Source organism: Myodes glareolus, chromosome 15 (genome assembly GCF_982192425.1).
Source record: "Myodes glareolus chromosome 15, mMyoGla1.1, whole genome shotgun sequence".
In the NCBI taxonomy this organism is placed as follows: Eukaryota; Metazoa; Chordata; class Mammalia; order Rodentia; family Cricetidae; genus Myodes; species Myodes glareolus.
Genome location: NC_142040.1, coordinates 63,925,347 through 63,950,421, shown reverse-complemented (window position 1 = coordinate 63,950,421; position 25,075 = coordinate 63,925,347). Strand labels below are relative to the sequence as shown.

Here is a 25,075-nt window from a genome sequence, read left to right as displayed (position 1 = left end):
TTTAGTAAATTTATTCTGTTCTTGAAATTCAGATAGACGTGAGAAGAGAAAATCGCAGCTTGAAGTTAAGCACAGTTGATCCTAGATCACGGATCTCTTAACTTTTCAAGAACATAAGCACTGGAGTTCCAAAGCTGTTCAAACAGAGGTTGAAACATCTGGCAAAGCCTGTTCTCACTCACAGATAATAGCCTACTGCAGTATGCTGGATCCAGCATGGTACTTTCCCTGGATTATAAAATAAGTGTTTTTTCTTGGATCTGATATAAATCTGCCTGGAGGTTGGTTTCAACTGAACTGAAAATCAGACTCCAAATCAGCCTACTGGGTACAGGTCTATAAGAAAGCAGCCACAAATATTTTAGAGCGGGGACACTTAGGATTTTCTCTTATCTTATAAATAGTTGACTCACTCTGAAACTGTCGTGGGCATATATATCTGGTTAAATGTTGGAGTACTGAGTATCAAAGCCCTCATTAGGATTTAACTGAAATGGAAATATATATGCGGTTAAATGTCGGAGTACTGAGTATCAAAGCCCTCTTTAGAATGTAGTGTGTGTGCTGTGTCCAAAATTCTGATTAATACCTATGTGATAATTTAGCCACATTTGAACATGCATAAGTTTTCTTTACAATACCTGTGATACATCTTCAAACTGACAGCAATGAAAGCTGTACATTAGGCTGGATAAAGTCACGCAATTCCATTTTGTATCTAATATTCATGGTGATACTTCCATTATGGTTTTATTTTAGGAATACATGTCCACATTAGCATTAAGTCTTTGTTCTGAATTATATCATCACCTCAAAACACTCTTCAAAAAGATATTAGCATATATGTGTGTACCCAAGTGGTTAAGTTTTGGCAATTGATTTCATGGCCATCTCTTTTCTGTGCTATATCATAGGTATTTGCAATTTACTACTGTATGGAGTTTTACCTGAGGCACAATTTCCTCTTTAATTTATTCAAAACACATTACTTGAAGAGATTTGCAATAGAATACATTTGTGACATAACTCCAGCTTTTCTACAAACATGTTAATTTTTAAAATGCTGAGGAATATTAATAAATACTGTGACAAATCCAATGCTACAAAACATCTAAGATAAATTTTTGTCACTTAATATTTTCTTCAATTGTAGAAATACTACTTTTGATAGAGTCTGTCTAAAAAATAAGTGGTCCATAGTTATTGAATCTACACTATATTTATGTAAAGAAGTATTAACTGATCTGCAAAACATGCAGTGAGGCATCATTGGTGTGAGAATCCAAGGCTATTTCTTGCCATGAAAGAAAGTAAACAGCTCTCTGAATTCTTGGAAAACGTTTTGTGGAGACCCACACAGATGTAATCCTGTTCCACCTTGTGAGAAGGTCGGAGAGTTTGAGCGTATTTTTGCTCTTTCACAGCTGTTGACAGCAGGTGTGGCTACAAAACAAGAAGAGATCCTGACCTAGGGTGTGGCTACTTGGTGTTTTGGACTTTAAGATGGTCCATAGAGATGAAGCCGCTCCACCTGACCAAAGGTCAGAGAATTCAAGCATACTCCTGTGCTCCTTCATTTAAAATAGGAGGTTTGACAAAGGGAGTGGCTGCCTACAGGACACTTGGTCTGGGTGTGTTCACTGCACCTTCTTACCCAAACCATCAGCTGCTGTACTGAGGAAATAATGGTTTGATGTCTCAAGTATTGAAGCAAGTAACTGTACTGTTTGTCTTCTCTGTCATGTTAAAGAAGTCTTTTGCCTTCTCCCTCCACCCCTTTTTTATTAGGGTATAAAAGTGTATGGAAAGAAACAAGGGCAAATTCAGGATTCAGTGTTCACTGAATGTCCCTCCCAATGCTGTTCTTCTCATTTTTTCTAGTCTCTGTTCTTTTAGCTTAATAATTCTAATCCTCACTCCCCTACCCAACAATGCACAAATTTTGTTAAAGATGGTCTTCGACATCTTTCTTTGCTATTGGTAAAACTGTTGATTTTAAATATAACCTATTGAGAGTGAGTAGCCAATTTACAGAGCATGATTTCCCATTACTATTTTGATTTAAATAATAGAATTGGAACCATGAAACCTGCTTTCTACTTACAATAACTAAACAAGTCTTTACTTTCAGAGTCTATATCAAAGGAAGGATCTAGAATGACTGTTAACTATTATTATTATTATTTTTAAAATATTATTATTTTTAAATTATTATTATTTTAAATTATTATTTTAAATTATTATTATTTTAAAAGTACTTCCAAATATAATAGAACCATATGTATCTTCATATTTAGATTAACATTAGGGACTTAGATGCAACAAATCTTTATAATTAATAAGTAGCTAGAATTAAGTAGCAGTGCATCATTTCATTGTACAAAATCAGGGAAATATTTTAGTGTTTGCAACCATTTAGAAGTCATTGGCTTTGTTACAGAGTTGAAAGGATACACACACTTTCACTCCTCAGACCCTCATCTGTGAAATAGCCTGTTGAATATATGAATTTATTTAAGATACTGATAGTTTTACAATCATAATAAAAAACTGAATGGAATGTCATAACTGGACCCTCATGGCCTATCAGAGTCAGGAGAGGTAACCTGTGGATACATTGCATTCCCCAAGAAGTACACTCTTCTCAGTAGAAGATGCTTCCTTATTAACATAACCAGACCTTGGGTATCCTAAAGCTGTTGTTTCCCCAGCCCTTTTTGTGTTTGATTTATCCTTACACTGGTGTGCACCCCATTATGATGTTTAAAGAACTGATAAAGCAGCATCTGGGAAGCTGGGAGGTTGTAAAAAGCTTAAATTTCATTTTATTCCTCAGGCTTAGAACACAAACTGAGAATTATTTAAATTAAACTCAGTTCCCAATCCTCAAAGCTGGAACATGACAGCACAAGGCAGATTCAAACAGAGGCACAGTCCCGAAGTTTGCACAAGGGTGGGATCAGAAAATGTCACATAACTTTTGGGGACATTATACTCTAATAAATTTAAAGGTCAAATGAAAAACATCTATTCCTTCAAATACTTTATATCTCATATGTTTATAAATTCTGATTTACTAGGAATACATAGATGAGGTAATTTTGAAGAGTAGTACCTTAATGTTCTATATTTTTTACATAAAGCCCCCAAAACAAGAGAAAGGAATATTCTTTTAAAAAATTTAAAAAGCCCCAAGAAGTTATAAAGAAAATGAGATTATTTGGAAAATATTAAAATTATTCGATCTGTTATTACATATTTATGTTAACAAAAGCTTGGCTCTTGAAGGTTTCATAAAGTTTTCTCATCATAAGATCATTATCTAGTAAAATGTATGCAAATATATATTTGGAAACTCATGGTATTGATAAATTAGCTGTGTGCAAGTTTTCAGAGAGCAGGATACGTTGCACTTGGTGAAGTGGCTCTTCAACGCCTAATCTGTCCTCACAACAGCCCTGTGAGGTAGGCAGGGACTTCATTGCCATGGCAACACTGCGCTGGGGGATCCCGACATCCCAAGACTCTGGGTGATCCGTTCAGGGGTCATCTGCATGATTCCTCGATTTCTTTGGCCTGTTCCTACACATTTTCCCGTCAATACCACATGTGCAAGGACTAAGCAGGGGACATGAGAAAATCTGAACCCACATGAAGGACGAAGGTGGCTAAACAATAGGATAAACCACCAAGTGACTAACATTGAAGGAAACCTAACATTGATGGAATTATGTGAACTGTGGGGAGGTGTAAACCAGTCTACAAAAATCATGACAACCGGTTTCAGATATATATGTAGTGAAATGAACGGGAATCAAAAGAGCGAGAGAAAAGCAATGGAATGTTTTCAATGTTTTATACAGGACAAGGTTCGCAATTAATTTTTAAGTCAAAACTTCCCTGACATATCTGGTTATTGGAGTCTCTTCATTTCATCAAATTAAAAACAGAGCGTCCCCTGTTAACATGTATGATTGACAGGACAGAGGCCTCGGTCTCCTTGCTGAGAACAGTGCGCCATCAGTGCGCTGAAGTTGCATATGTTAGAGTGCAGGCAGCAAATCCCCGTGCTCCATCAGCTTTGTGTGGAGAAAAGAAGTGGGGAGGGCAGAGGGAAATGAAATAGTCAACTCCACGACAGAGTTGCCTGGTTTGTGGAGAATATCCTGTGTAATTCAAGGAAAGGACAATAATGAGATTTGTCGCAATGACAGACTATAGGTCTCAAAGGTCTACCCAGAAAAGTAGCAAGGGAGGCTGTATGCGTCCATGGGCAGCGTATTACACTGTAGGGATCTGACAGCGAGATTAAATCCCCTTTCTAAATTTTGCTTTAGGAAAAGGAAATCACAACATAGTGAAATAAATATTCATTGTTTGGCTTCGTTCAGATAATCTTAATTAAACAGTACCATAGACTTTATTGAGCAGTTGAAAATATACACAAGGAACAATAGTTTTTTTTTTCTCTGTATTTTTATATTTGACTTTCTTCCAATCCAATAACCCACATTTGATCATAAAAAGGGCACTTGTTTCTACAGGAGCTGTGTACAGCTTGCTCAGTTCCAAGTACTGTTTCCGCTCGGCTTCTTTGTCATATTGAGGTCATATCTCCACTTGGTCAGGAAACAAATACTACAAAGCTCCAAAAAAATCGACTGTCTATGTTGTTCTTTCTGTCTCCATCTCTCCGTAGAGTTCTGCTAACTTTTTAAACTCCGGCCCCCAGTCACCAAGGTAGTGATAATCCTGGTCTGATTGCGTGGTGGCTGAGTCCAGGGAGCTGATAGACCCAGCTTCAGACCTCTGACCCTCATAGGCGTAAGTCTGAAGAGAGTCATAAGGGGGCACGCTGGGATCCAGGTCTGCCTCGGCCAGTCTTTGCTTAATAAACTCCTGAACATCTATACTCTCCAGAGTGGACAACGTCTGGTGTCTAGGATTGAGCTTCACTTCAGGCCGAATGTCTCTGCGGTATTTGAACTCCTCTGCAGCGGAAGGATTCCTCAAGGCTGTGATGTCGAAGGCCTCCGTGTCTTCTTCCCCACCTCCCTCATCATCGTAGGTGACCACATTCTCCCGCACATCCTCCTCTGAAATGATCAAGGGCTCTTTTTTGCTGCGCCTCAGGGTAATGAAAATGACTACAATGGCTGAAGAAAAATGGAAACAGGATGAAGTTAGAAGAGAGAAGACAATTCTTGGACATTAGGTATCGTTTTCTTTTTCAGTCTGTATTTCCTACACCTTGTTGAATTCAGATTGCATTGCAATGTAACCTTGATCTTCTTACTACTGAGTGAGAATGCAGACATTTGAATACTTCAGAGATGTCTAAACTGGTAACCTATTTAAACCATCGTAGATTTGCTAATCTGTGCGACGTTGTGATGTCCTCTTTTACCAAGTTTGTATGATGGAAAGAAATCTTATGACTGGAAAATATTTGTTCTTATAATTCATAAATAATCATTTGTATAGATATGCAGAAGGCAGGAAATATTTTATAAAATAATCAAACCCGATATTTCCCAAAAATACCTGCAAGATATTTTTACTTATTTATGCACAATGTGTGCCTTGAAGGAATTATCTACTTTGCAATATTTTTCTTATAATGTATGCATTCCTCATAGCAGAACTTTGGTTCTACACAATTATAAAATGAAGAAGCAGAGAATAAGAAAGGAGGAAAATAATTCAACAATCAAGAGAATTACAGAGAGGATACTAAATAGAACTGAGAGACTGGGTAATGACATCAACCCCTAAACATAATGGTATCTGCAGCAAAATTTCCCACTCGATGATACATTGTGCACACATGTATTAATGTATATGCACAGGTATTCAAGTAAGTGAACACCTAGACTGTGTCTTAAGACCTCTCACCAAAAGCTGTTTCTAATGTTGCTAGCACTGGATAAAGTCATGGAAAGAGGTCTTCCCACGTGGTTTTGGTCATTTCTCAGGGTTCTTTTGCCTTTATAGTTCAGCAAATAGAAAAAGGATTTCAGTTAAACTTTGTTACAGAAAGTATGCACATAAAAAAGGAAAAAGTAACCAACCCTATTACAGTCTAATAGAGACTATTTGTATTCTTCACAAAGTAAACGCTTCAAATTTTCTGTGTACTACATTTACATAACGAAATGTGGAGGATAATACTATGTTTCTTAAGCTGTGATCTTTTGTATGTGTCTATTATACAAAAGTTTAAAAATATTCATGGTAAGGATGGTTTAGATTTACTTATTTTGAATTTATGTGGATAAGCTGGGGTGAACAAGAGAAATTTCCTTGAAAGCAGAGGCATACTAGGTGAATGGAGACTCCTTATAGAATAAATAGCCTTTCTAAGAAGATTACTGTTAAGTGTTTCTACAAAATCATTTCTGGTTTACTATTTGTACTGTACATCTAATTGTTCTTGATAACACTTTGAGCTCTTGAAACTAACTAAACATTTCACCAAATCCAATGATTAAAAACACATCATTTTAAGACCATTAGTGAAAATGATAATTATATGAAATATCCACGATACACATAACTTGTTAAAAACTTGGAACTCGGCGTCAGAAAAAAATAAAAATAAAAAACAAAAAAAAACAAAAAAAACCTTGGAACTCAAATTAAAATATTCAAAATTTCACCCATTCTTTGAAATCATGTACATACTATGGCAATGTCATTTTATAATAAGCATTTGAGAAATACAAAATAAAAGAGCCATGGTACTATAAAATAAATTATATAATTTTATATACTATTATAAATTGTATATATTTGCCTTCTTTATTTAAAATTATAAATCATCCCAGAATATTTGAAAGCACATTTTAGTTGTACAATATAGCATGGAATTTCAACAACTATTGTAGTTTTGAAATGTTATCATTCTTCAGTATTTCATTCTTTCCTGGTAGATTTCTTTTTTTCTCTTAGTGCATTTCCTTTGTTCTCTCTTAGTTTCAAAGTAACAAAGAATTTGATATTATTATTGTTGTCGTTACTTAAGTAATTTTGAGAGGGGTTTGGACGGCGCCCTGGTCTTCTCAAACTTATGGTGAATTCTAATCCTCTTACTTGCTCTCAAGACTAATGAGATTCCAGACATGTGCTTCCATGCCTGCTTTATATGGTGCTAGGAGCTGAACTCAGTATGTTGTGGATACCAGACATCCTCTATACACATTCTGCTACATTTGAACCCTAGTATTATAGCATTTAAATTATCTATTTAGCATCATTTCATGAGTACAGATCTTTTAAAAGAGTGTGTATATGTACACCACTTATATGCAGTGCTCTAAGAGGCCATAAGAAGGTATTAGATCTTCCAGAACTAGAGATAAGATGGTTGTGAACCAACATGTGGTGCTAGTAATTGAACTCAGGTCCTCCCCAACGGCAGAAAATGTTGTGAACTGCTAAGATAGTTTCCTACTTATCTGACACTACATTGTCATAGACAAAGTTTCAAACAAATTGCTCTGCTTCAATTATTAATTTTAGTCCCAGGGAAATGTAAGTTAATGTAGCTACATTTTGCACTGGTTTTTCAGATTATTTTTTCCTGTCAATTGTTTATTATCCTCATATTTGGACTGCTCAGGGATTTCCATATTCATACACACCCTTTGTGTGACTTGTGTTTGCTTTCATTATCCATTGAATCACAATACATTGCCTGCAAATAGACATCACCACAGATGTGTTTACCTCAAATATCTGTTGATTCTTTTAGATTCCAAAATATCTTGGTATTAAATGTGGTAGAAATGAAGTAACACGATCATAGTGATTATTTTGATTAGCTCCACAAATGCTATTGGCAGCCTCTGGTCATGGCAGTTTTCACTGAAAAATTTCCAACCTGGATATTGAGAATCTCTCGAGATTGTTTAATTGAGACCAGATTGGCGGTACTGCTCAGCCTCCCTCTCCCTCCACTTCTGCAATCGCCACTCTGGTTTTCTCCGTTCATTGTGCTTCTCACACCTCTTAATCTATTCTAATCTCATTTTTTTCATATTCAAGATTATGGAGCAATCTGAACAGTGCTCACACCAAAGTTTTGTGCTTTTATGTGATCTTGGAAACACTGATATTGTCAAAAGTTTTTTGTCATATCGTGAATGGGTCACTATTTGTGACAAGAGGCAGGCTAGCAACACTTTCTTGGTGTGTCTGGCAAATGAGAAGATGAGATTGAAAATTTAATGTCAGGCATCTGAGTGGGACTGGGAAACCAAAACTTAAGTATTGAAATCTAATGAAGGGCCAACTCCAAATGGTCTTCCATGTATTACATAAAATATGTCTTTAATAACTGTGCCCATTGTGTGTGTGTGTGTGTGAGAGAGAGAGAGAGAGAGAGAGACAGACAGACAGACAGACAGAGACAGACAGACAGAGAGAGAAAGAGATACAGAGCAACCAAAATAGAGACAAATCATGAAGTTGAATGCATAGGAGGAGGAGAGGACCTAAGAGAAATTTAGGGATGGGAAAGATACTTATCCAGCAACATTATATGAAAAATGATTAAAATTATTAAAATTATTCATTTAAAAATAATTAAAATTTTAAAATTTGATTGCAACAGAGAGAGATACGACCACAAAACCTGTATGTGCATCACTTAAAACTGGGCTCTATTGGTGACAAACACCATTTTCTGCTAATCAGTACGTGTATAATTAGAATATAATCAGTTGTTGAAGCCAGTTTACAACCCCACAGATGTATGTAGAATGACATTTGGCCGACGACACTAACATCCTTTGAACTGACATTTCATTTTCATGGATTCAGACATAGAAAATAGAAAGTCTGAAAGTAAAGAAACTATAAGCTTATAATTATTGATCAGACTGGGACTGGGTTTGTATAGCTGCTTACATTCCCATAGGCATAAAAACACAATTTTCAGTATTAGGATATTAATTTCACAGCTAAATTGACTTGAAAGTTTGACCATTAGAATTTTGGATTATAGACTAAAGCTTCACTTTACAAAGGTGTTACTCGTTTCTATGAAAATGGAGAATAATTAGAAATTAACTTAAATTATAGATGACTACTGCCTGTCCAGTGACCTATATTTTCTGAAGATCAATAGCTCAATAAAAGATTTAAAACTGATGATTATTTAAGGAAAGCACGAATTCTTTAATATTTACCAAAAAGTTTGATAATGTTTTATTACAGGTATAAACATTTCAAATAGTTTGTCTCATTTTCTTGAACATAGTGCAAATTTTGCAAATGTACCATTAGTTTTCTTAGAGACTAAAACTATGTTAATATAGTGTGATTAAAAATATTTTTATGAAATAAAGTTTATTTAAAATAATAAAAAAGTAAAAACATAATTTACTTCAAAATTACAAGAACATCAAAACATTCATAACATTATAAAAATGTTTGTCTTAATATGTGCTCATAATTATATGACAATAAATAAAAATTAAAGTGAAGAAAACATGACTCTCCCAGAAGAATTTTTCTTACTATTGCAAATTGATTATCGTACAAGTACTAACGTGGGTCCACAGCCTCTATTTAAGCCATAATATTTTCTCCTATTTTCTCTTTGTGTTGTGTGCTTCTTTTATAAAAAATTAAAAGACAAGTCAAATCCTAAAGAAATGAGCAATAGTATGATGTACATAGGGACACAATGCTAAAGACCTGAGTTTCCCGGCTCGCTTCTCTTCTCTGCTTTACTATTAAAGGCTAAATGGAAAAGCTTAATGCAGCAGGGGTAGCTACAATGAATAAAGTAGATATTGCTCTCTAGCTCTAGTGAATCCTGTCTTGCTATAACGCACTAAAACACCAGGTGCCAGGTGACTGAATCTGATCAATAATTTTTATAAAGTAATTACGCACTAAGTTGCTCCTGACATTATCAGTAGACCTGTTCTATAATACATTTGTCTGTTTTTTCTACCACCATTTTTGCTTTTGACTTTCATGACACTGTGTTACTGATTTCCTTTATCTCCCGCTCCCTCTCTTTCATTATTTTTCTTCTGATTTTTTTTACTTTTCTCGGCTCACATATTTCTTTCTGTTCTAATCTCAATTTACCTTTACCGAGGTCAGTTATAGTATCACCTATCTAAGCATGTTCTTTTGCTATGTCCCTTGCACAAAGTATTTCTCTAGTGTGCAAAGCTCACAAAGACTCAGTATCTACACCAAGATGCAGTTGTCCTTCAGACCATTTAAACTCATGCAAATATCTAAGTGTCAAAGTTTATTTGACTTTTATCCAAAGTATTCTGCTGTGGATTTTTCTTTTGCTTAACTCAAATTATGCTGATAAATTCCATATCAAAGAACTCCTAGTATTAGCATGGTAAAGGTTCATCACAAGAAAATCTGTCAGGTTCTGTTGCATAGCCGTGTATGCATTCTTTACTCCTCAACCTCCTTCACTGAGCTGACATACTTATCCGAACTGTAGCCACTTACCAAGGAGAATGACAACACAGAGAAGAATAGCGATTAGGGCTCCTGTGCTCAAACCAGCGGAGGACAGGAAGGCTTCTGCATGGCAGGTCCGCACACGCCCATCTCTCTCGCATGCACAAACCCTGATGGTGAGGGTGCTGCTGCTGCTGAGAGAGGGGATTCCACCATCAGAGATCATAATGGGCAGATAATACACATCCTGCATAGTTCGACTAAATCTCCTCCGCCTTGTCAGAATGCTGGCTGTGTTATCTATGACAGACATAAGCAAAACAAAATATACTTAGTAAATCTGCCGTGAAAGATTCACATTTCCTTCAATGGATACAATAGTTATATGCAATTTTCTCAGCTTATAAAATTGGCACTGCAGCCTGAAGGGGCAGTTATCAAAGGAATAGCAAATATTGGTTCTCCAGTTGAGAAACTTACATCAAAGATAACAGACATAACTTCCGGAAAAGGAATAGAGTGGCATTACAGAGAAGAAGGTAAAACAGTAAAAATTTTGGACATAAACAGAGTCTCTGAAACATTTAAAAGGTGAAAATGGCCTGAAGTCAGGAGAGAGCCATAGGAAACTTCCAAAACAGAAAGACTGTAGCAACATGTTTCTATTCTTTCAGCAAATGATTCAGGTCACTTTATTTCCATTGATCTTGAATTTACATGGAAACAAGACTGTAAGGTTCTTGATGAAGAGACCACATCTTTATAGAGAATACAAAGAAACCAAGCTGAAAGTAAATTGTGAACACCTTCTGCTCTGTCATCTAGATGGAAGACATTATGCATGCTGTAGCCAGTACATACTAATGATTTTATCTAGCTATGAATCCTGTGTGCCAAAACACTGAGTGCCTTGTAGCGTGCACTTTTGATGAAGATAAACACTAGGTTTGCATTTGAATATGATTAGTAATAAAAAAGTATGTTCTTCTATCACATTTTGAATTTTTAATAAAAGTTTTATGAAATGGTAATATAAAACTTTTATTTTTTTTTCAGTCAAGGGTCTGACTTTTGAAAAGAAAGGAGAATTTAAGAAGCCATAGTCTCTCACCTAGACAGGCTTAGCAGAGGAGAATAGCAAGATCCTGACAAAAGGTATTCTATACTTCACTGGAACCACAAAATATACTTGGTGGAATACTCACTGAACTTGAACAAGAAACTCTAAACATCAAGAGTGAACATCAAAGTTGGAAAAAACATATGCAGCCTCACATATAAAAGATAGGTGGTAATAAATGCATACATAGATGGATAAATATATAGACAGACATAGATTATCTGTCCACATAGGTGAACAGATAGATGGATAAAGTGATATACATAAAGAAAATATAGAGTCTTCAAATAATGTAAAATAATTTTTAAAGCATTCATAGTATGTATAATTTTGACCAATCTCTTCCTTTAAAACACTAAAATAGTCACACAAAATTTTGCCTACTATTTAAAATGTGGCATTTCAATCCAATAGAGTGAGTGTAGAGTAACTCACCTAATAGAATGATCAAATTAGGAAACAATATGACAAAGAATTTTAAGGTAACAAGGAGGCAACATGTCAGATACAGATTTGATAAATTGAGGGTCTCTAAGTAATTCCAGAAATTAGCAAATTTCTTTCAGAACATAACTAAGGCAATTGTGTGTGCAGTACCTGCACGATCAGTTCAGTGCAGAAATAACAACACATGTGCTTTACTTCTTCAAAATAGTATAGTCCTTATTCATTCTACAAACCAATTTCTTGTTCAGAAACGAATATGGAAGCCTATTGAAGGAATAAGCCCAGATGTCATATTTAATGTGCAAAGTTTAAAATAATATGGTGATAACATAGAAATAGTGAAAATCAGTCTTTGAAATGCAGCAATATCAAAGATAGTAGTAAAATATAGAAATACTTTAATGGATAATTTTGTGGGATTTTCATAAATATATTTATAGTAAAGTATATTGGTGAATTGAAGACTGTTTCAGTAATGACAGAAGACTACAAAATAGGAATAGTACAATGCAAATTGCTCTTGGTCATAGAGTTTTGACATTATTTACTGAATTAATCTTATGAATAGCATGTTTTTATACATCTAAAAAGAATCCCACATAGTGAATCCTATTACTGACTACAGTTAAATTTAACTTACAGCTAATTTGACTTACAGTTAAAATAAGACACATTTTAAAATATTTTCAGTGCCTAATTAAAATCTATTTTACAGTCCATCATATCGTAGTAAGTATGCAAATCTTATGTTTCAGAAGGTGAAAAGCAATACACACAGATTCCTAGCCACTTCAATGGGTTATTTGATTTGTAATGAAGTTTGGAAGACATATTGTATGTAAATATGTATACATGTAAATACAAGGACAGTAAAACAGACGATAGAAACAATCCTTTTCACTCCACCAGCAGCAGAAATATTTGAGATCCTCGGCTGTGTGCCTCTAACAAGAGCAAGTGTTTAGGCTTTCTTTGTAATTATCTGAAGACAGCTGGGAAGTAGTCCTTCATCCAGACAGTCGGACAGACAGGCTTTTACCTCCTTTAGTGTTCAACTGTTCTCAGGCAGTGGTAGGAGTCATTCATAATTTAACTCCTAGAGCCCACACATGAAACAGTCTTGTCTGGGTTTCCTGTAAAGCTCCCCTTACATAATATGTTCCGATATGAACTTTACTCAGCAGGAGCTTGTCTTCTGCTAGTTTCTTACTGCAATGTCTGGCTTACAAAACACCCAAAATGAACTAAGCTAAGGCACATTCTTTCCACAGCAAAATCCTTTTTCTCTTGCCTTTGCCTTCAAAACACTCCAAGAAAGTCTACAACCTCGGTGTTTCAACTCTCGGTGTTTCAACTCTGGATTCTATCTGCTCATTTATATTTCCAAACACTCTTGGCCCCACTTGTCTGGCAGCCAAAACCCTGAGCTACCATCCAGCATCCCAATATGTTCTCACCCTGTAATACCACCCCTTAGACCATCTGTCACCCTTCTTCTGCAAACACCTTTATATCACAAATAGATAAAACAATCTGACAATTCTGGTTTTAGATTCATGAATAATAGTGGAAAATTATGTAGTAATCACTATTTTTTACTCATGTGTTTTATAGATAGACAAAACTTTCAGGGAGAACTAGAAATAATTAAAATTTATAATTATAAAATACAGTCAAGTAGCACTTCTGTGTTTGTTGGTTTTTTTCTATTTTTGTCTGACTGATCTATCACTGTCATGAAGAAAACAATTTTCTTGAAAAGAAGGCAGAAGATTTTTATCAACACTTTGATAATCCTTTTTGAAAACTCTTTAGCCCATTTTCACAATGAATTATACAGAAGGGTTATATGGATATACCATGTGGAATACAAAACACGAATAAAAATTGTAAATAGATATGAATCAAAGACGGATATCATGTCTTCAGGAAATCTGTTCATGAAAATCAGCCAGATTTTCATTAATTTAGGAGGCAGGTAAAATAAGAAAACATTAGCAGGCAGGTGAGGGAATGCCAGCTTATAGCGGCACTCAGGAGGCAGAAAGAAAAATGTGGAGGTTAATCGCCAGCTTGGGTCATGACCAGCTCACAATCTCCCTGAATTAGACTGACAGAAATGTCTCAAAAGAAAAAGAGGGGAAAGAAAAGGTGGTGGTTAAGTACGGGGCTGTTAGGTGTTCAAATGTAAATCCCCAACCCTGAATACTAAATAACCCACAAATATGATATAATAATATACTGATAGAATTAAGGGTAAAAGTAAGTGGCAAAGAAATATGAACTCTAAGGAACACCTCTACTTATTATTATTACTATCTGTTTATTATACACATACAAGATAAAGTACCATATTTTTAGCATTAAAATGATGATTGAGAAGAGATACTACAGTATAAAAACATTTTTAGTTCCTGGAAGTTTAATCCATGAAGAAAGTCTTTAGTCAGTTTTGATGAATACATATTGCTACTCTTTAAATTTGTTGAAATGCTCACTGCCATTTATGTAGATGTTGGATCCCATTACTCCTACAGTGCCGTGGTTCTGTGCAATGAGTATAATGAAGTAAAAATGGGGCTGACTATGTCATCAGAAGAAAACAAAGCAATATGTCTAAAATGGAAAAACAGATTTTTTATTTTTTTGGTATTTTTTTAAATTTTGTTTTTATAGAGCATATGAGTCAGCTTTCCTTTTGTTCTCATTGTGTGTGGGATGGAAAAGGATGAGAGACAGTGTGGGTTAGTAAATCAAGGAGGGGGGAAAGGGGTTAAAATGACTGCATAAAAAACAGCGTAAGAAATCAGCAAGGCTTGAAACATTCAGACTAACCAAAAGCACATTTTTCCATCTACACCGAAATGTTGACTAAAACTCCTTGCTCCAGTAGAAATTCACACATTCCTACTTTGGGGTCAGACAGTGCACACAGTTGTTTAACTTTGCAGCAGTCATGCTCTGGAAGTCTCCAGCGAGAGGACCTCGCTGCTCTGTCAGGTGAAGCCAGGTAAATGTTAGGAGCTGGTGACCCTGAGACTTGACTGCTAGGGCAAGGAGAACCACAATAGAATAAAAACATGTCCCAGCTCCTTGTTGACAGGAGTTAAGTGACTCAGCAGGGCACAGTGGCTGCCACATCCATTAGATGATGTCTGATGCTTGGTTTGTAACTTAGGGGTGATTATGTGTGCACTATTTTGTTTAGGAATGGGAGAAATCGCTAAATGTTTTCTTGAAACCCTGTGGATAAAAACAGAATTTTAAATGTTTATGCTCGATGGAGAAATTAAGCGCATTACAGCACCAGCTGCGAGTTCTTATTTGAAGGCCAAAAATAAAACTATGGGGAGATTGACTGCTATGCAGCTGACGATGCTAAAGAAATATAAAATAGCACGGCAAAGCTCCCCAGGTTTCTAATGTGTCTCAAAGTGACTTTATTGCAGTGAGATCTGAAATTCCAAAGAAAGAGCATCAGAAGCTGCATTAAAAGCTCCAGAGTCATGACAGAAATCATTCCACATGCTATGTCTGCTTAAAGTTTTGATTTAATACACTTTAATATGTCCACACAAAACATTATCCACCTTTTCATTTCTATAATTAAAAAAATTACCATAAGCAATCCATTGTATATTTTCTGAAGGGAAATTAGTATTATAAAGAAATAATTAAAGCTAAAAATGAAGGCAAAAAGTATATAAAATAAATTTAATATTTATTTTCAAAATATAAAATATTTTATATCTTTTTAATTTTTTGAGATTAAAATATAATCACATCATTTTTCTATTCAATGCATCCATCCAAACCCTTTTATGTACTATGTACCAGCCCCCTTGCTCTTGTTTCTTTTTAAATGTATGTTTTCTTTTTCATTCAAATTTGCTTTGTGTGTGTATGTAATGAAAATCATATATATTAATATACTTTTTAAATATTACTTAAAAATACCTATATTTGCATATCTTTCTAAGTATATTTAAAATGTGAAAATGCCACTTATCTAGATATCTTTACAGAACTCACCATTTGGCACTGAAAAACAAATCAGAATATGTTTTTTTGGGGAAGCATTTATGTTTAAAAAATATAAGTAAATATATACTTGGAAAATCATATTAAATAAGAGATATAGTATAGATGACTAAGGTATGTATATAATTAAATTACCATCATTTCTCATAAGAATAATATGCACATCTTACTTGATGCAGCATTTACAACCATGAATGGTAAATGAACTGAGAAACTTACATGCTCTAAACAAAAACATTTTCACTGTAGCATGACCTACAGCAATGAAACTGAAAGTACAGTAAATATACAACAATAGAAATTTATAAAATGTGACATAAAATATATATTCATAAACACATCCACAAAATTGAATACTATTTAAATTTTAAAGACACAGTGTGCTTTAGTACCCTGCAAGCAGCTTAGATATCACCATACAAAGGTACTGGATATCTCCTTAACTGCTAAAATCTGTAGGATTTAGGAATACACTTTACAGTCAGAATTAAGCCTCCGGCTTTGTCTGGAAAATCTCTTTACATTAAATAATGTCTAGTCCCTAAAGACCGAACAGGAGGTTTATGAAATAAGTTAGATCCATACAGCTAAGGAATTTTAAATTAGAGTAGCAGGCTGTTGTTACATATTAGTCAAGGCATGAACAAAGCTGTCCTAACAACAGATCCCTGACAAATTCCGTTACTTATTTGGTGACTACAGCTCAATTACTATAGCTAGCAAAGTAAGAAGCGAAACTTATTTAATGGAGAATTTTGGTGCTAAATTTAAAATTTTACAAGTTACAAGGGAAGGTCACCAAAAACAAAACTAGATATCAATTAACAAATGTTTCACATATTTCTTGCAACAATTTTACAATTAATTTCTTTAGCATGTTTTAAAATTATACTGGGTTTATTTATTTCATTATATGTGAGTTTTTGCTGCATACATACATGCGTGTGTGTGTGTGTACCACAACTACATCCATAGATGTCAAAAAGGGTATACAATTTCATGTCATTGAAGTTATGGATGATTGTGAACCAACTAAATGTGATTTGCCAAAGACCATATCTACCGTCTCTGAAAGAGTTTTAAGTGCTTTTATTCTCAAAGCATTTCTCCAGCCCCTTAACTGTGATCCACGTTTACAATAAGATTACACTACTAAGAGCATATTATTTAAAGCAAATAAAGCTCATTAAACCAAATTAAGTATTCACATTCTTTTCCATACTATGTCTTATAAAATAATTATCTGGTTTTATTTTTTAATATATGTGATTAATATCAATTTAATGATCTAGGGAAACAACTGTTCAGATAAATATTGATAATTTTTGTTTAGCACAACGTAAGTTTTCTAATAAAAAAATTTGACTGTATCTGCCCAGGAAATGGATGACAGACTCATTTAGTTATTTTTGAGGAAAGACAATTTTATCATATTCATGAGTTATATTTCAAGGACTAGAACGAGACCAAGTCTTTGTAGTATTCTGCTAGATGAGTCTAAACAAAGCATAATCTAGATTATCTGTCACCTGTATACATCTTGTTCAAAAGTTTCTGCGTCACTCTCTCTGGTCAATCACATTCCTAATACTTTATAAGGAAACATGAATGCTCTCTCTACATTCACCTAACTGACTTGAAATACAAATCACGTCTCACGCAGTTCTTGCTTCTTGAACCACACAACAAGGACCTTGGGAGCGGGACTGGCGGGTGATTTAGTCCTTTGGATTCCAGACAGCTTCCGCCACTGTCTGACACACTGCTGACTACATACCACTTTAAAGACGAAGGAGCAGGAGTGAAACAGGGTTGGCCTAAGACCTGACAATAGAATTTCTCTTAGAGGAAAGAATGTGTTCCAAGAAGGGAAGGAAAGAGAGGTACTGCACTGTGCCACACTATGCACTTGAGTGGTATTGTCAGTGGAGGGAGGAGGACAGGGGTATGCACACTGCATTATTTTTAGAGAAGAGTATTTTTTTTCTTTTTGTCATAAATAAACATACTGAAAATTTCTAAAGCATACTCAATATTTAACAAGTCTTCTATTTTCATCTCTGCTATTCTTGATTGATAAGTGTATTCCACACCCAATCCATTGAGTCTTCAAAGTTGCTTAAAATATAATAACTTTGGTAATTGTAAATAGGTTGGGATGTTTTAGGTCCCGAGATAAATGCATCAGATTATTTTTAGCGCCCTAAATACTCACTTATTGCATACCTCTTCGTGTGAGTGATCATCACTCTTACTATGAGGTAAATCCTTTGAGAATGTATGTAACTTTCACCAAGACAAAAGGTAACATGTACCAAAGCATCTGAGGTCTGTTGCCCCAGAGTTTCTGACAGTTCTGTAACATAACTTCGGTGCACACCAATGTATTTGAAGACATTGATTCATAACCATTACTATAAAACTTCCGCAAAGTTGTTAATTGCGAACAGGAAAGCTGAAAACCCTTATCTGTGTTCTCAGATCACAATCACTTACATTTGGCTCAAGAATAAATTACCTGTTACTCCCTCTGATTTGCAAACTACATATTTGTAAACATACCACCAATACTAAATCTGTGTGTTGCTTCAAATCTGGGATGGGATTCTGAGTTAATTACAATCATATACTAAATTTCAATTTTTTAGCATATGAGGAATAAACACACTTCCATCCCTGTGAAGGCAGATAATCATTCAATAAAATTATTCCCAACATTTCTCGAGTTTTTAAAATAAATTATGGAGAAGGGAAATGAGGACTTGGGTCAAACTGTACTCCTCTTGTTACAAAAAGAAATCCTGATAATGGGAATGGACTGTGCTCTTCGTGGAACAGAGAACCAGTGCAGCAAGATAATTCGGGAGATTAAGATTCCAGCAAGGAAGAATGTGGGAAGATAGCTGACAAACAGCAAGGAGCAATTTGTTCTACCTCCACTTGCTTCTCTTAGGAGCCTCCAAGCATTCCTGATTACATATCGTAGGCAGAGCAACTCTGAGAACTCTTGGAAACTGTTGTAAGGACATGGAAAATTTTAAGAAGCTTTACTTGATTAGAATAAGGTAAAGACACATGCCCTTTGCAACACCAAAGGAGTCAGCGTGGAAAAAAACAAATGTCCCTAGCAGCTAGCCCCCTGTCAACACCCAGCTTTGTGGTCTAGACAAGAGCAGAAATAACTTCTTGGGCAGAGGGTGGGGGGGCATGCACATAAGCAGAAGGAGTCCATACCCTGGACTGCAGAAGTAGTCCATACCCTGTACTCAGCAAAACTAATCCTCTTGACCCTAAGTAAACCTGGTTTGTGGTTTTTGCCTATATAAAGTCAACCCCAAATGATGAGAGGGTCTCTTCCCTACTGTGCTGTGTCATGAGTAGTGATCAAGCCTCCAGCTTGGCTGGAGAGTGAGCTGAATATGCCTTGCTTTTGCATTCTGGACTTCACTGGATCCTGGTGGTGGTCTCTCTAGGGGTCTCAACTTGGGCACAACAATTGTCAGGGTTGGTTTTCAACCTGAAAATGGAAAGATCTCAAATGGATGTGACCGTTTTTCCCTGAAGAATTTTGCGAACGTGGAAAGTCCAGTAGTAAATTACTTTTAGAATTCTAGCAGAGATCTGAAGCCCTACACTAAAGTCTTGAAAATCAGAGAGGGGCCAAGAAGAGCTCAGAAGGCCTGTCTTCGTGTTGAACCTGCCATGATTCTAGAACAGTCACGCACATGCAAATCCTCTGTAAGATGCCCCAGATTTACTGTTTATAGGATAGAAGTAATCAGAGACCACCTTCTCATTGGTTTATGTGAAGCAGTTTCAATGACTTTTTGAAGATAGTGAATATTGTTTATTGGAGTGTGTTAATATAGAAGTATCTTCTAGTGCTGCAGTTTGAGATTTTCAATCCCTTTGAAAATGTGGATTGATAGTTTAATCAAAACCACATCTGTTAAGAGTTGGGTCCCACTCATCTGTTTATAGATGTGTTTGTCTTGAGTGGATTTATGGCACACTGCAAAAAAAGCTCTTTTTAGTGAATTCTTTCCTCTGTTTCTCTATCATGTGAGAGACAGTGTCCCTCCATTCTATACAATCTCAAGACTCCATCTAGAAATCAGAAAACACTCCCTCAACCTTTCAAAGAATCTTTAGGTTTGTGACATTGGGAATTGTGAGAAAAAATAATTAATGTTTTCTAATTCCATCCTCAAGTGTGTTATTAAAGAAACTTGCAAGAAACAGAGCCATGCAGTTTCCAGACTAAATGTTCACAAATATGTCAGTAGACACATGAGGAATTATGCCCCATTCTCATTAAGAAAACAAATCAAAAGCATGTTAACAAAGAACAAAACTGGAGTCTGCTTCTGTAATTAGATGAGGTTGATATCTAATATAGCTCTTAAGACAGACATACTCATGAAAACACATGAAAATATGACAGATACACTAGTATCTTTTATGCTTATCATAAAAATAATTGGCCACAAACCAAAGCAGTGAATGTTTGGCACATATCTTCTTTGACAGATCTCCTGCCTCCCCAATAGTTCATGTGTTCCACGCTGGTGTTTTCTTTTAGTATATTTCCAGCATATGTCACAGACAGTAGTAAAAACTAAGTAAACCCAAATAACACTTAGTAATTAAATGAGCATTCTTGATGATATATGTTCTTCAATTTTCTGATAGTTAGTAGATTCTAAATTAAAGAGGAAATACAGCAAGTAAGAAAACACACAAAGAAGAAAGAAAACATGAGTATTGTGCAAACTCATGTTATTCAGAATGGAGTTGAAAACAGAATGGAGTTACTACATTGCAGATGAAGGAACATACTATTAACTGATACAAGGAACCTAAATACCGCTTATTAATTAATAAAAGTCAAATCACTACTGTAGTGTCCGGCTAAGATGAATTTCATATATACACATTAATTCTTCTTAATAAAGAGGTACTTTACAAGTGCTTTATAGAATTCTTACAGGATTAATTTAAGTGCCATATAGGTTCTTATAGGATTTAGTTCAATGATGACTCCATTATTGCTAAGGATTTTGTCTTCATAATCTTTTAACCTGTTAACATGCCATCATGTATAAATACTCAAAGATAGCACAGCGCTCCTGAACGAAGATGATCCACTGAACAGTACACATTCTGACAGCGTTTCCTGTTATTAAGGGATGAATAGGGGTGTTGTACAATAGACTAGGTGCATGAAGAATATGCAGTGTAAAGCATCCTTGGAAGATGGCCTTCTCAGGCGAAATTCTTGGGCAGGAGGTAGTGTTTTAAAAGGAAAGCCTTGGTATCACTGATTAAAAGAAGATATACTATTCCGGAATCTTAAGGTTATTACATAATTATTATAAATCAAAATGATCATTTCTTTCCCACAAAAACATTTTCTATGGAAAAATGGAAGCAATTTTTCATAAATCTTGAAACATTAATTGTCTTAAATTGTTAGTTTTCTATATCTTCCTTTTAAGACAAGAAATGGAAGTCTATTTACCATAAGCTATGAAACACAGATTACCTCAATATAGCCTTACTGACTATTCTTAATTACTTCCACCTTCCATAGACTCACCTATCATAGAAACTGACATGGAGAGTTTCCAATCTGTACTCAATGAATATGTTAGTTGATTTCATATCTACACTGTAAAAATTATTAGACTTATTTTGGTGAACTATTTCATTTATGTAGGAGTTAAAAGAAAATGTCACTGCTGAACTTTTATAATATAGCTATACCATTTTGCATAAATATGTTTTGCTTTAAGTAAACAGAATATTCATATATTAGTTATCTTAATAGTTCTGTCCCACCAATCAAAAGGGGCCTTACATACAACTATGAGGAATAGATAGACAGAGACCCTAAATAATGATACATTTCCTATAATTACTAATTAGGGTGGGTTCCTTTTCTCTATATAAGACAGAAGATTAAAGAAAGGAAATTTTGAAATGTAGTGATTAAATTATTGTTTAAAAAACATAGTATCCTATATTTATGCATACTTTTCTTTTTAGAATACATTTACAATCACAAGAGAAATTAAAATTTGTGCAGCACTTCACGATAGTTTTCCTAATGCAGGATGATTTCAAATATTGCATCTGATCTCAGGACTCTCTTAGGGACATATTTTTGACTTTTCCTAATTTATTATATATGGCTTTCTAGCAGTTGCAGAAGTGCTCATAAACACATTTATCAGCAAAGATTTCTCATAAAATTTGCCCAAGAGCAAGCTCTATGTACATTTCTTCTTCAAAGAAATACTTCTGAGCGAAATCAATGAATGGTGTTTGTACATATGGCTCAATTTTAAATACAAGCTAGTCTCAGATCATAACACGCTAACATCAGATTGAGTTTGAATGTCAATTTGCAAGAAAGGCAAAACTAGTAATGCCTGTACCTTGCCGATCAAAATAGAAAACACACATGTCAACAAATCTTATTTATGTTCACCTTCATTATCCTTGAGTGTGAAGTTTGGGTTCATGGGCAGGCGCTCATCAAGGAAAAAACTAAACCTTGGTCCATTGGCAAAGTCATCTTTATCAGTGGCAGCGATGGTGTGAATAACCTGAAGAGAAGACAGACACTAAGAGTAAGTTAATTTGTTTATCCCTTTGACTTTAATTATACTGTCATTTTAGTAGTTGTAATTAATGAATTTTAAAGATCTATTTTCCTACTCAAGTGTTTAAAATTAAACACACCAAAGAACCAATTAACTTGCTTACCATCCAAGATTTTAGAAAAAGAGTTTTAGTTTAATTTTAAATACTCACCCTGTATTTTACATAAGGATATACAAACATTTTGTATTAATTTTCTTTGTGAACCACAATACCTTGGCACTTATTTTCTTGGGACTCACAATACCTGGGGCTAAGTGGTCATCAAATTATGGTCATTTTTTTTAATCAGGAAGCATTTTTGCATAAATATAACATTCCAGTGTCCAGGTAGAAAATGTTGCTATCTAAAATCATCCCTTCCATTTATATAAGAAAAATAAAATCCCCTTCTTAAGGGTTCAAAAGAAGCAAGAAACAGCATTGCAGGCCCTAAATTTCATAGGAGAGATTGGGTTCCATCAACTGGGATATGTTCATTCTCTAAACAGTGGTGCAAATGACCACAGAACTCTCAGGGTCTTTCTGATTAATTTTGATCTTTCTGGTGGCTCAGACACAAGATTCTCAATTCATATTAATGAATACTCAGGAGCAAAGTGAAGTAAAATATAGGGAAAAAGAATTCTGGTGGCAAAAGAGAGAATGCAAATTCTAATTACCTTGCTCAAAACTGCCTTTAAATTTGGTTCCCAAACAAACAAATGGCAATGTAGGGTGTATCCAATTTTAAAAATTGTTGTTCTAAATATGCTGATTATCTCCTTTTACTTTTTAAACAAGGAAAAGCAAATACTAATCTAGCTTTAATTGATGATATTGAGCATGCAAAGTGCAAAAGTAATAGTTTCTAGGAATACCCGATGTTAATGTTTACAAGAGAAACAACGCATTTAAAAATAGCACAGTTGATTTTATTGGTTAATGAATAAAGAAAACTGGCTTGGCCTATAGCACGTGAGGAGGAAGACAGAGTTAGGGAGAAGCCATGGAGCTGCTGGAGACAGCCGCCGCTGAAAACTTTACCCGGTAAGCCACTGCTACGTGGTGATGCACAGATTCACATAAATGGGTTAAATTAATATATAAGAGTTAGCCAGTAAGAAGCTAGAGCAAGCAGCCAAGCAGTGATTTAATAAAAAAGAAAAAAAGAAAGAATAACACAGTGAAAACTCTAAATCTCCCACTTTGTACTGAGAGTATTGATTGGTACATGAGATCGCTAAGAGAAACCAGAAAAAAATATATATATAGAACTCAAACAATAGGAACAGCATGCCCTTGTGTCATGAGACACAGGCAATGTTTATAGAATTGAAGTGGCGGTTGTCTTCCATTCTTTCGTAGGTTTCACTGCACACCCCTGCCACCCGTCTTTAACCTCTGAGATCTCTCTGGGGAAGTATTCCTCAGCCCCCACCTTGATTTGTCGAGAAAGACATCTCTGTTGTGCTTTAGTAATTTCTTGTTCTCAAGAGTATTTACTTTAGAGATGATAGTTCTCCCTGATGCTTTCCTCTTCTATTTTAAGTACAACTACATCTCCACATCCATGTTTTTCTCATTTGACTTTTGATTCCAAACAGACGAAGGCACTGACGAGGAATCAAAAGCAATCTAAGTGTTTTTCTCAACTGCACAGAAAGCTTCAAATAGAGTTCAAAATGTTGTGTCAACTGAGCAATATATTTGAATTCTCTATGTGCCAGTTCTTAGCATAATCCAAGTGAAAATCATGTTTTATTTTCAAATTTGTTTTCATGGTTAAATACACTCAGACATCACACCTCATGTATCAGTGCCCAACGTACACACACACACAGGCAATGACAGGCACACATACACTCAAACACTCACTGACATACACACACACACACACACACACACACACACACACACACACTCAAGTAGTCTCTCACACACCAACACATTTATTGTACACTCATGGACATTATACAAAATATATTTCTTTTAAAATGATTTAAAACTAATAATGAATCCATAATGTTTATTCATTATGATTTCATTAGTTTTAATACTACTTTCCCTGAAATATTTTATAATATAATGATGTATTTGAAATTCAATTACTAATACAGTGTAGAATTAGGATTGGAAAAGAACAATTTAGCTGGACACACTGAGTATTTTGTCTTAAGTTTACAGTTTCATTTTCTTTGCTTCTCATTTCATAGTGAACTTATAAATAAATATGATACTTTCTAACTCTTAGAATCATGAGCTTATAGGCAGAAATTCTGACGTATCTAGTCTTATATTTTGTTATCTGTTTTGTTTTTTCATCTTTCTAAAACATCCTTTCTATTTTTGCACAAATAATTTCAAATTTGAATTAAC

The 25,075-nt window shown here is 34.9% G+C and overlaps 1 protein-coding gene across 4 annotated transcripts in view; it reads right to left on the bottom strand.

Moving 5' to 3' along the window:
- Positions 1 to 2,802: 2,802 nt before the first annotated feature.
- Cdh18 (cadherin 18) overlaps positions 2,803 to 25,075 on the bottom strand; it is an 840,836-nt gene continuing 818,563 nt past the window's right edge. For 2 of the 4 annotated variants that reach the window (XM_085676602.2, XM_048457031.3), the window contains 3 exons: positions 22,545 to 22,662; positions 10,492 to 10,743; positions 2,803 to 5,156 (listed from right to left, as the gene is read on the bottom strand). In XM_085676602.2, the coding sequence (XP_085532728.2) occupies positions 4,666 to 5,156; positions 10,492 to 10,743; positions 22,545 to 22,662 (861 nt within the window). In that variant the 3' untranslated portion in view covers positions 2,803 to 4,665. The remainder of the gene's footprint in view (positions 5,157 to 10,491; positions 10,744 to 22,544; positions 22,663 to 25,075) is intronic. The other 2 variants (XM_048457032.3, XM_048457033.3) reach the window with 2 other exon arrangements.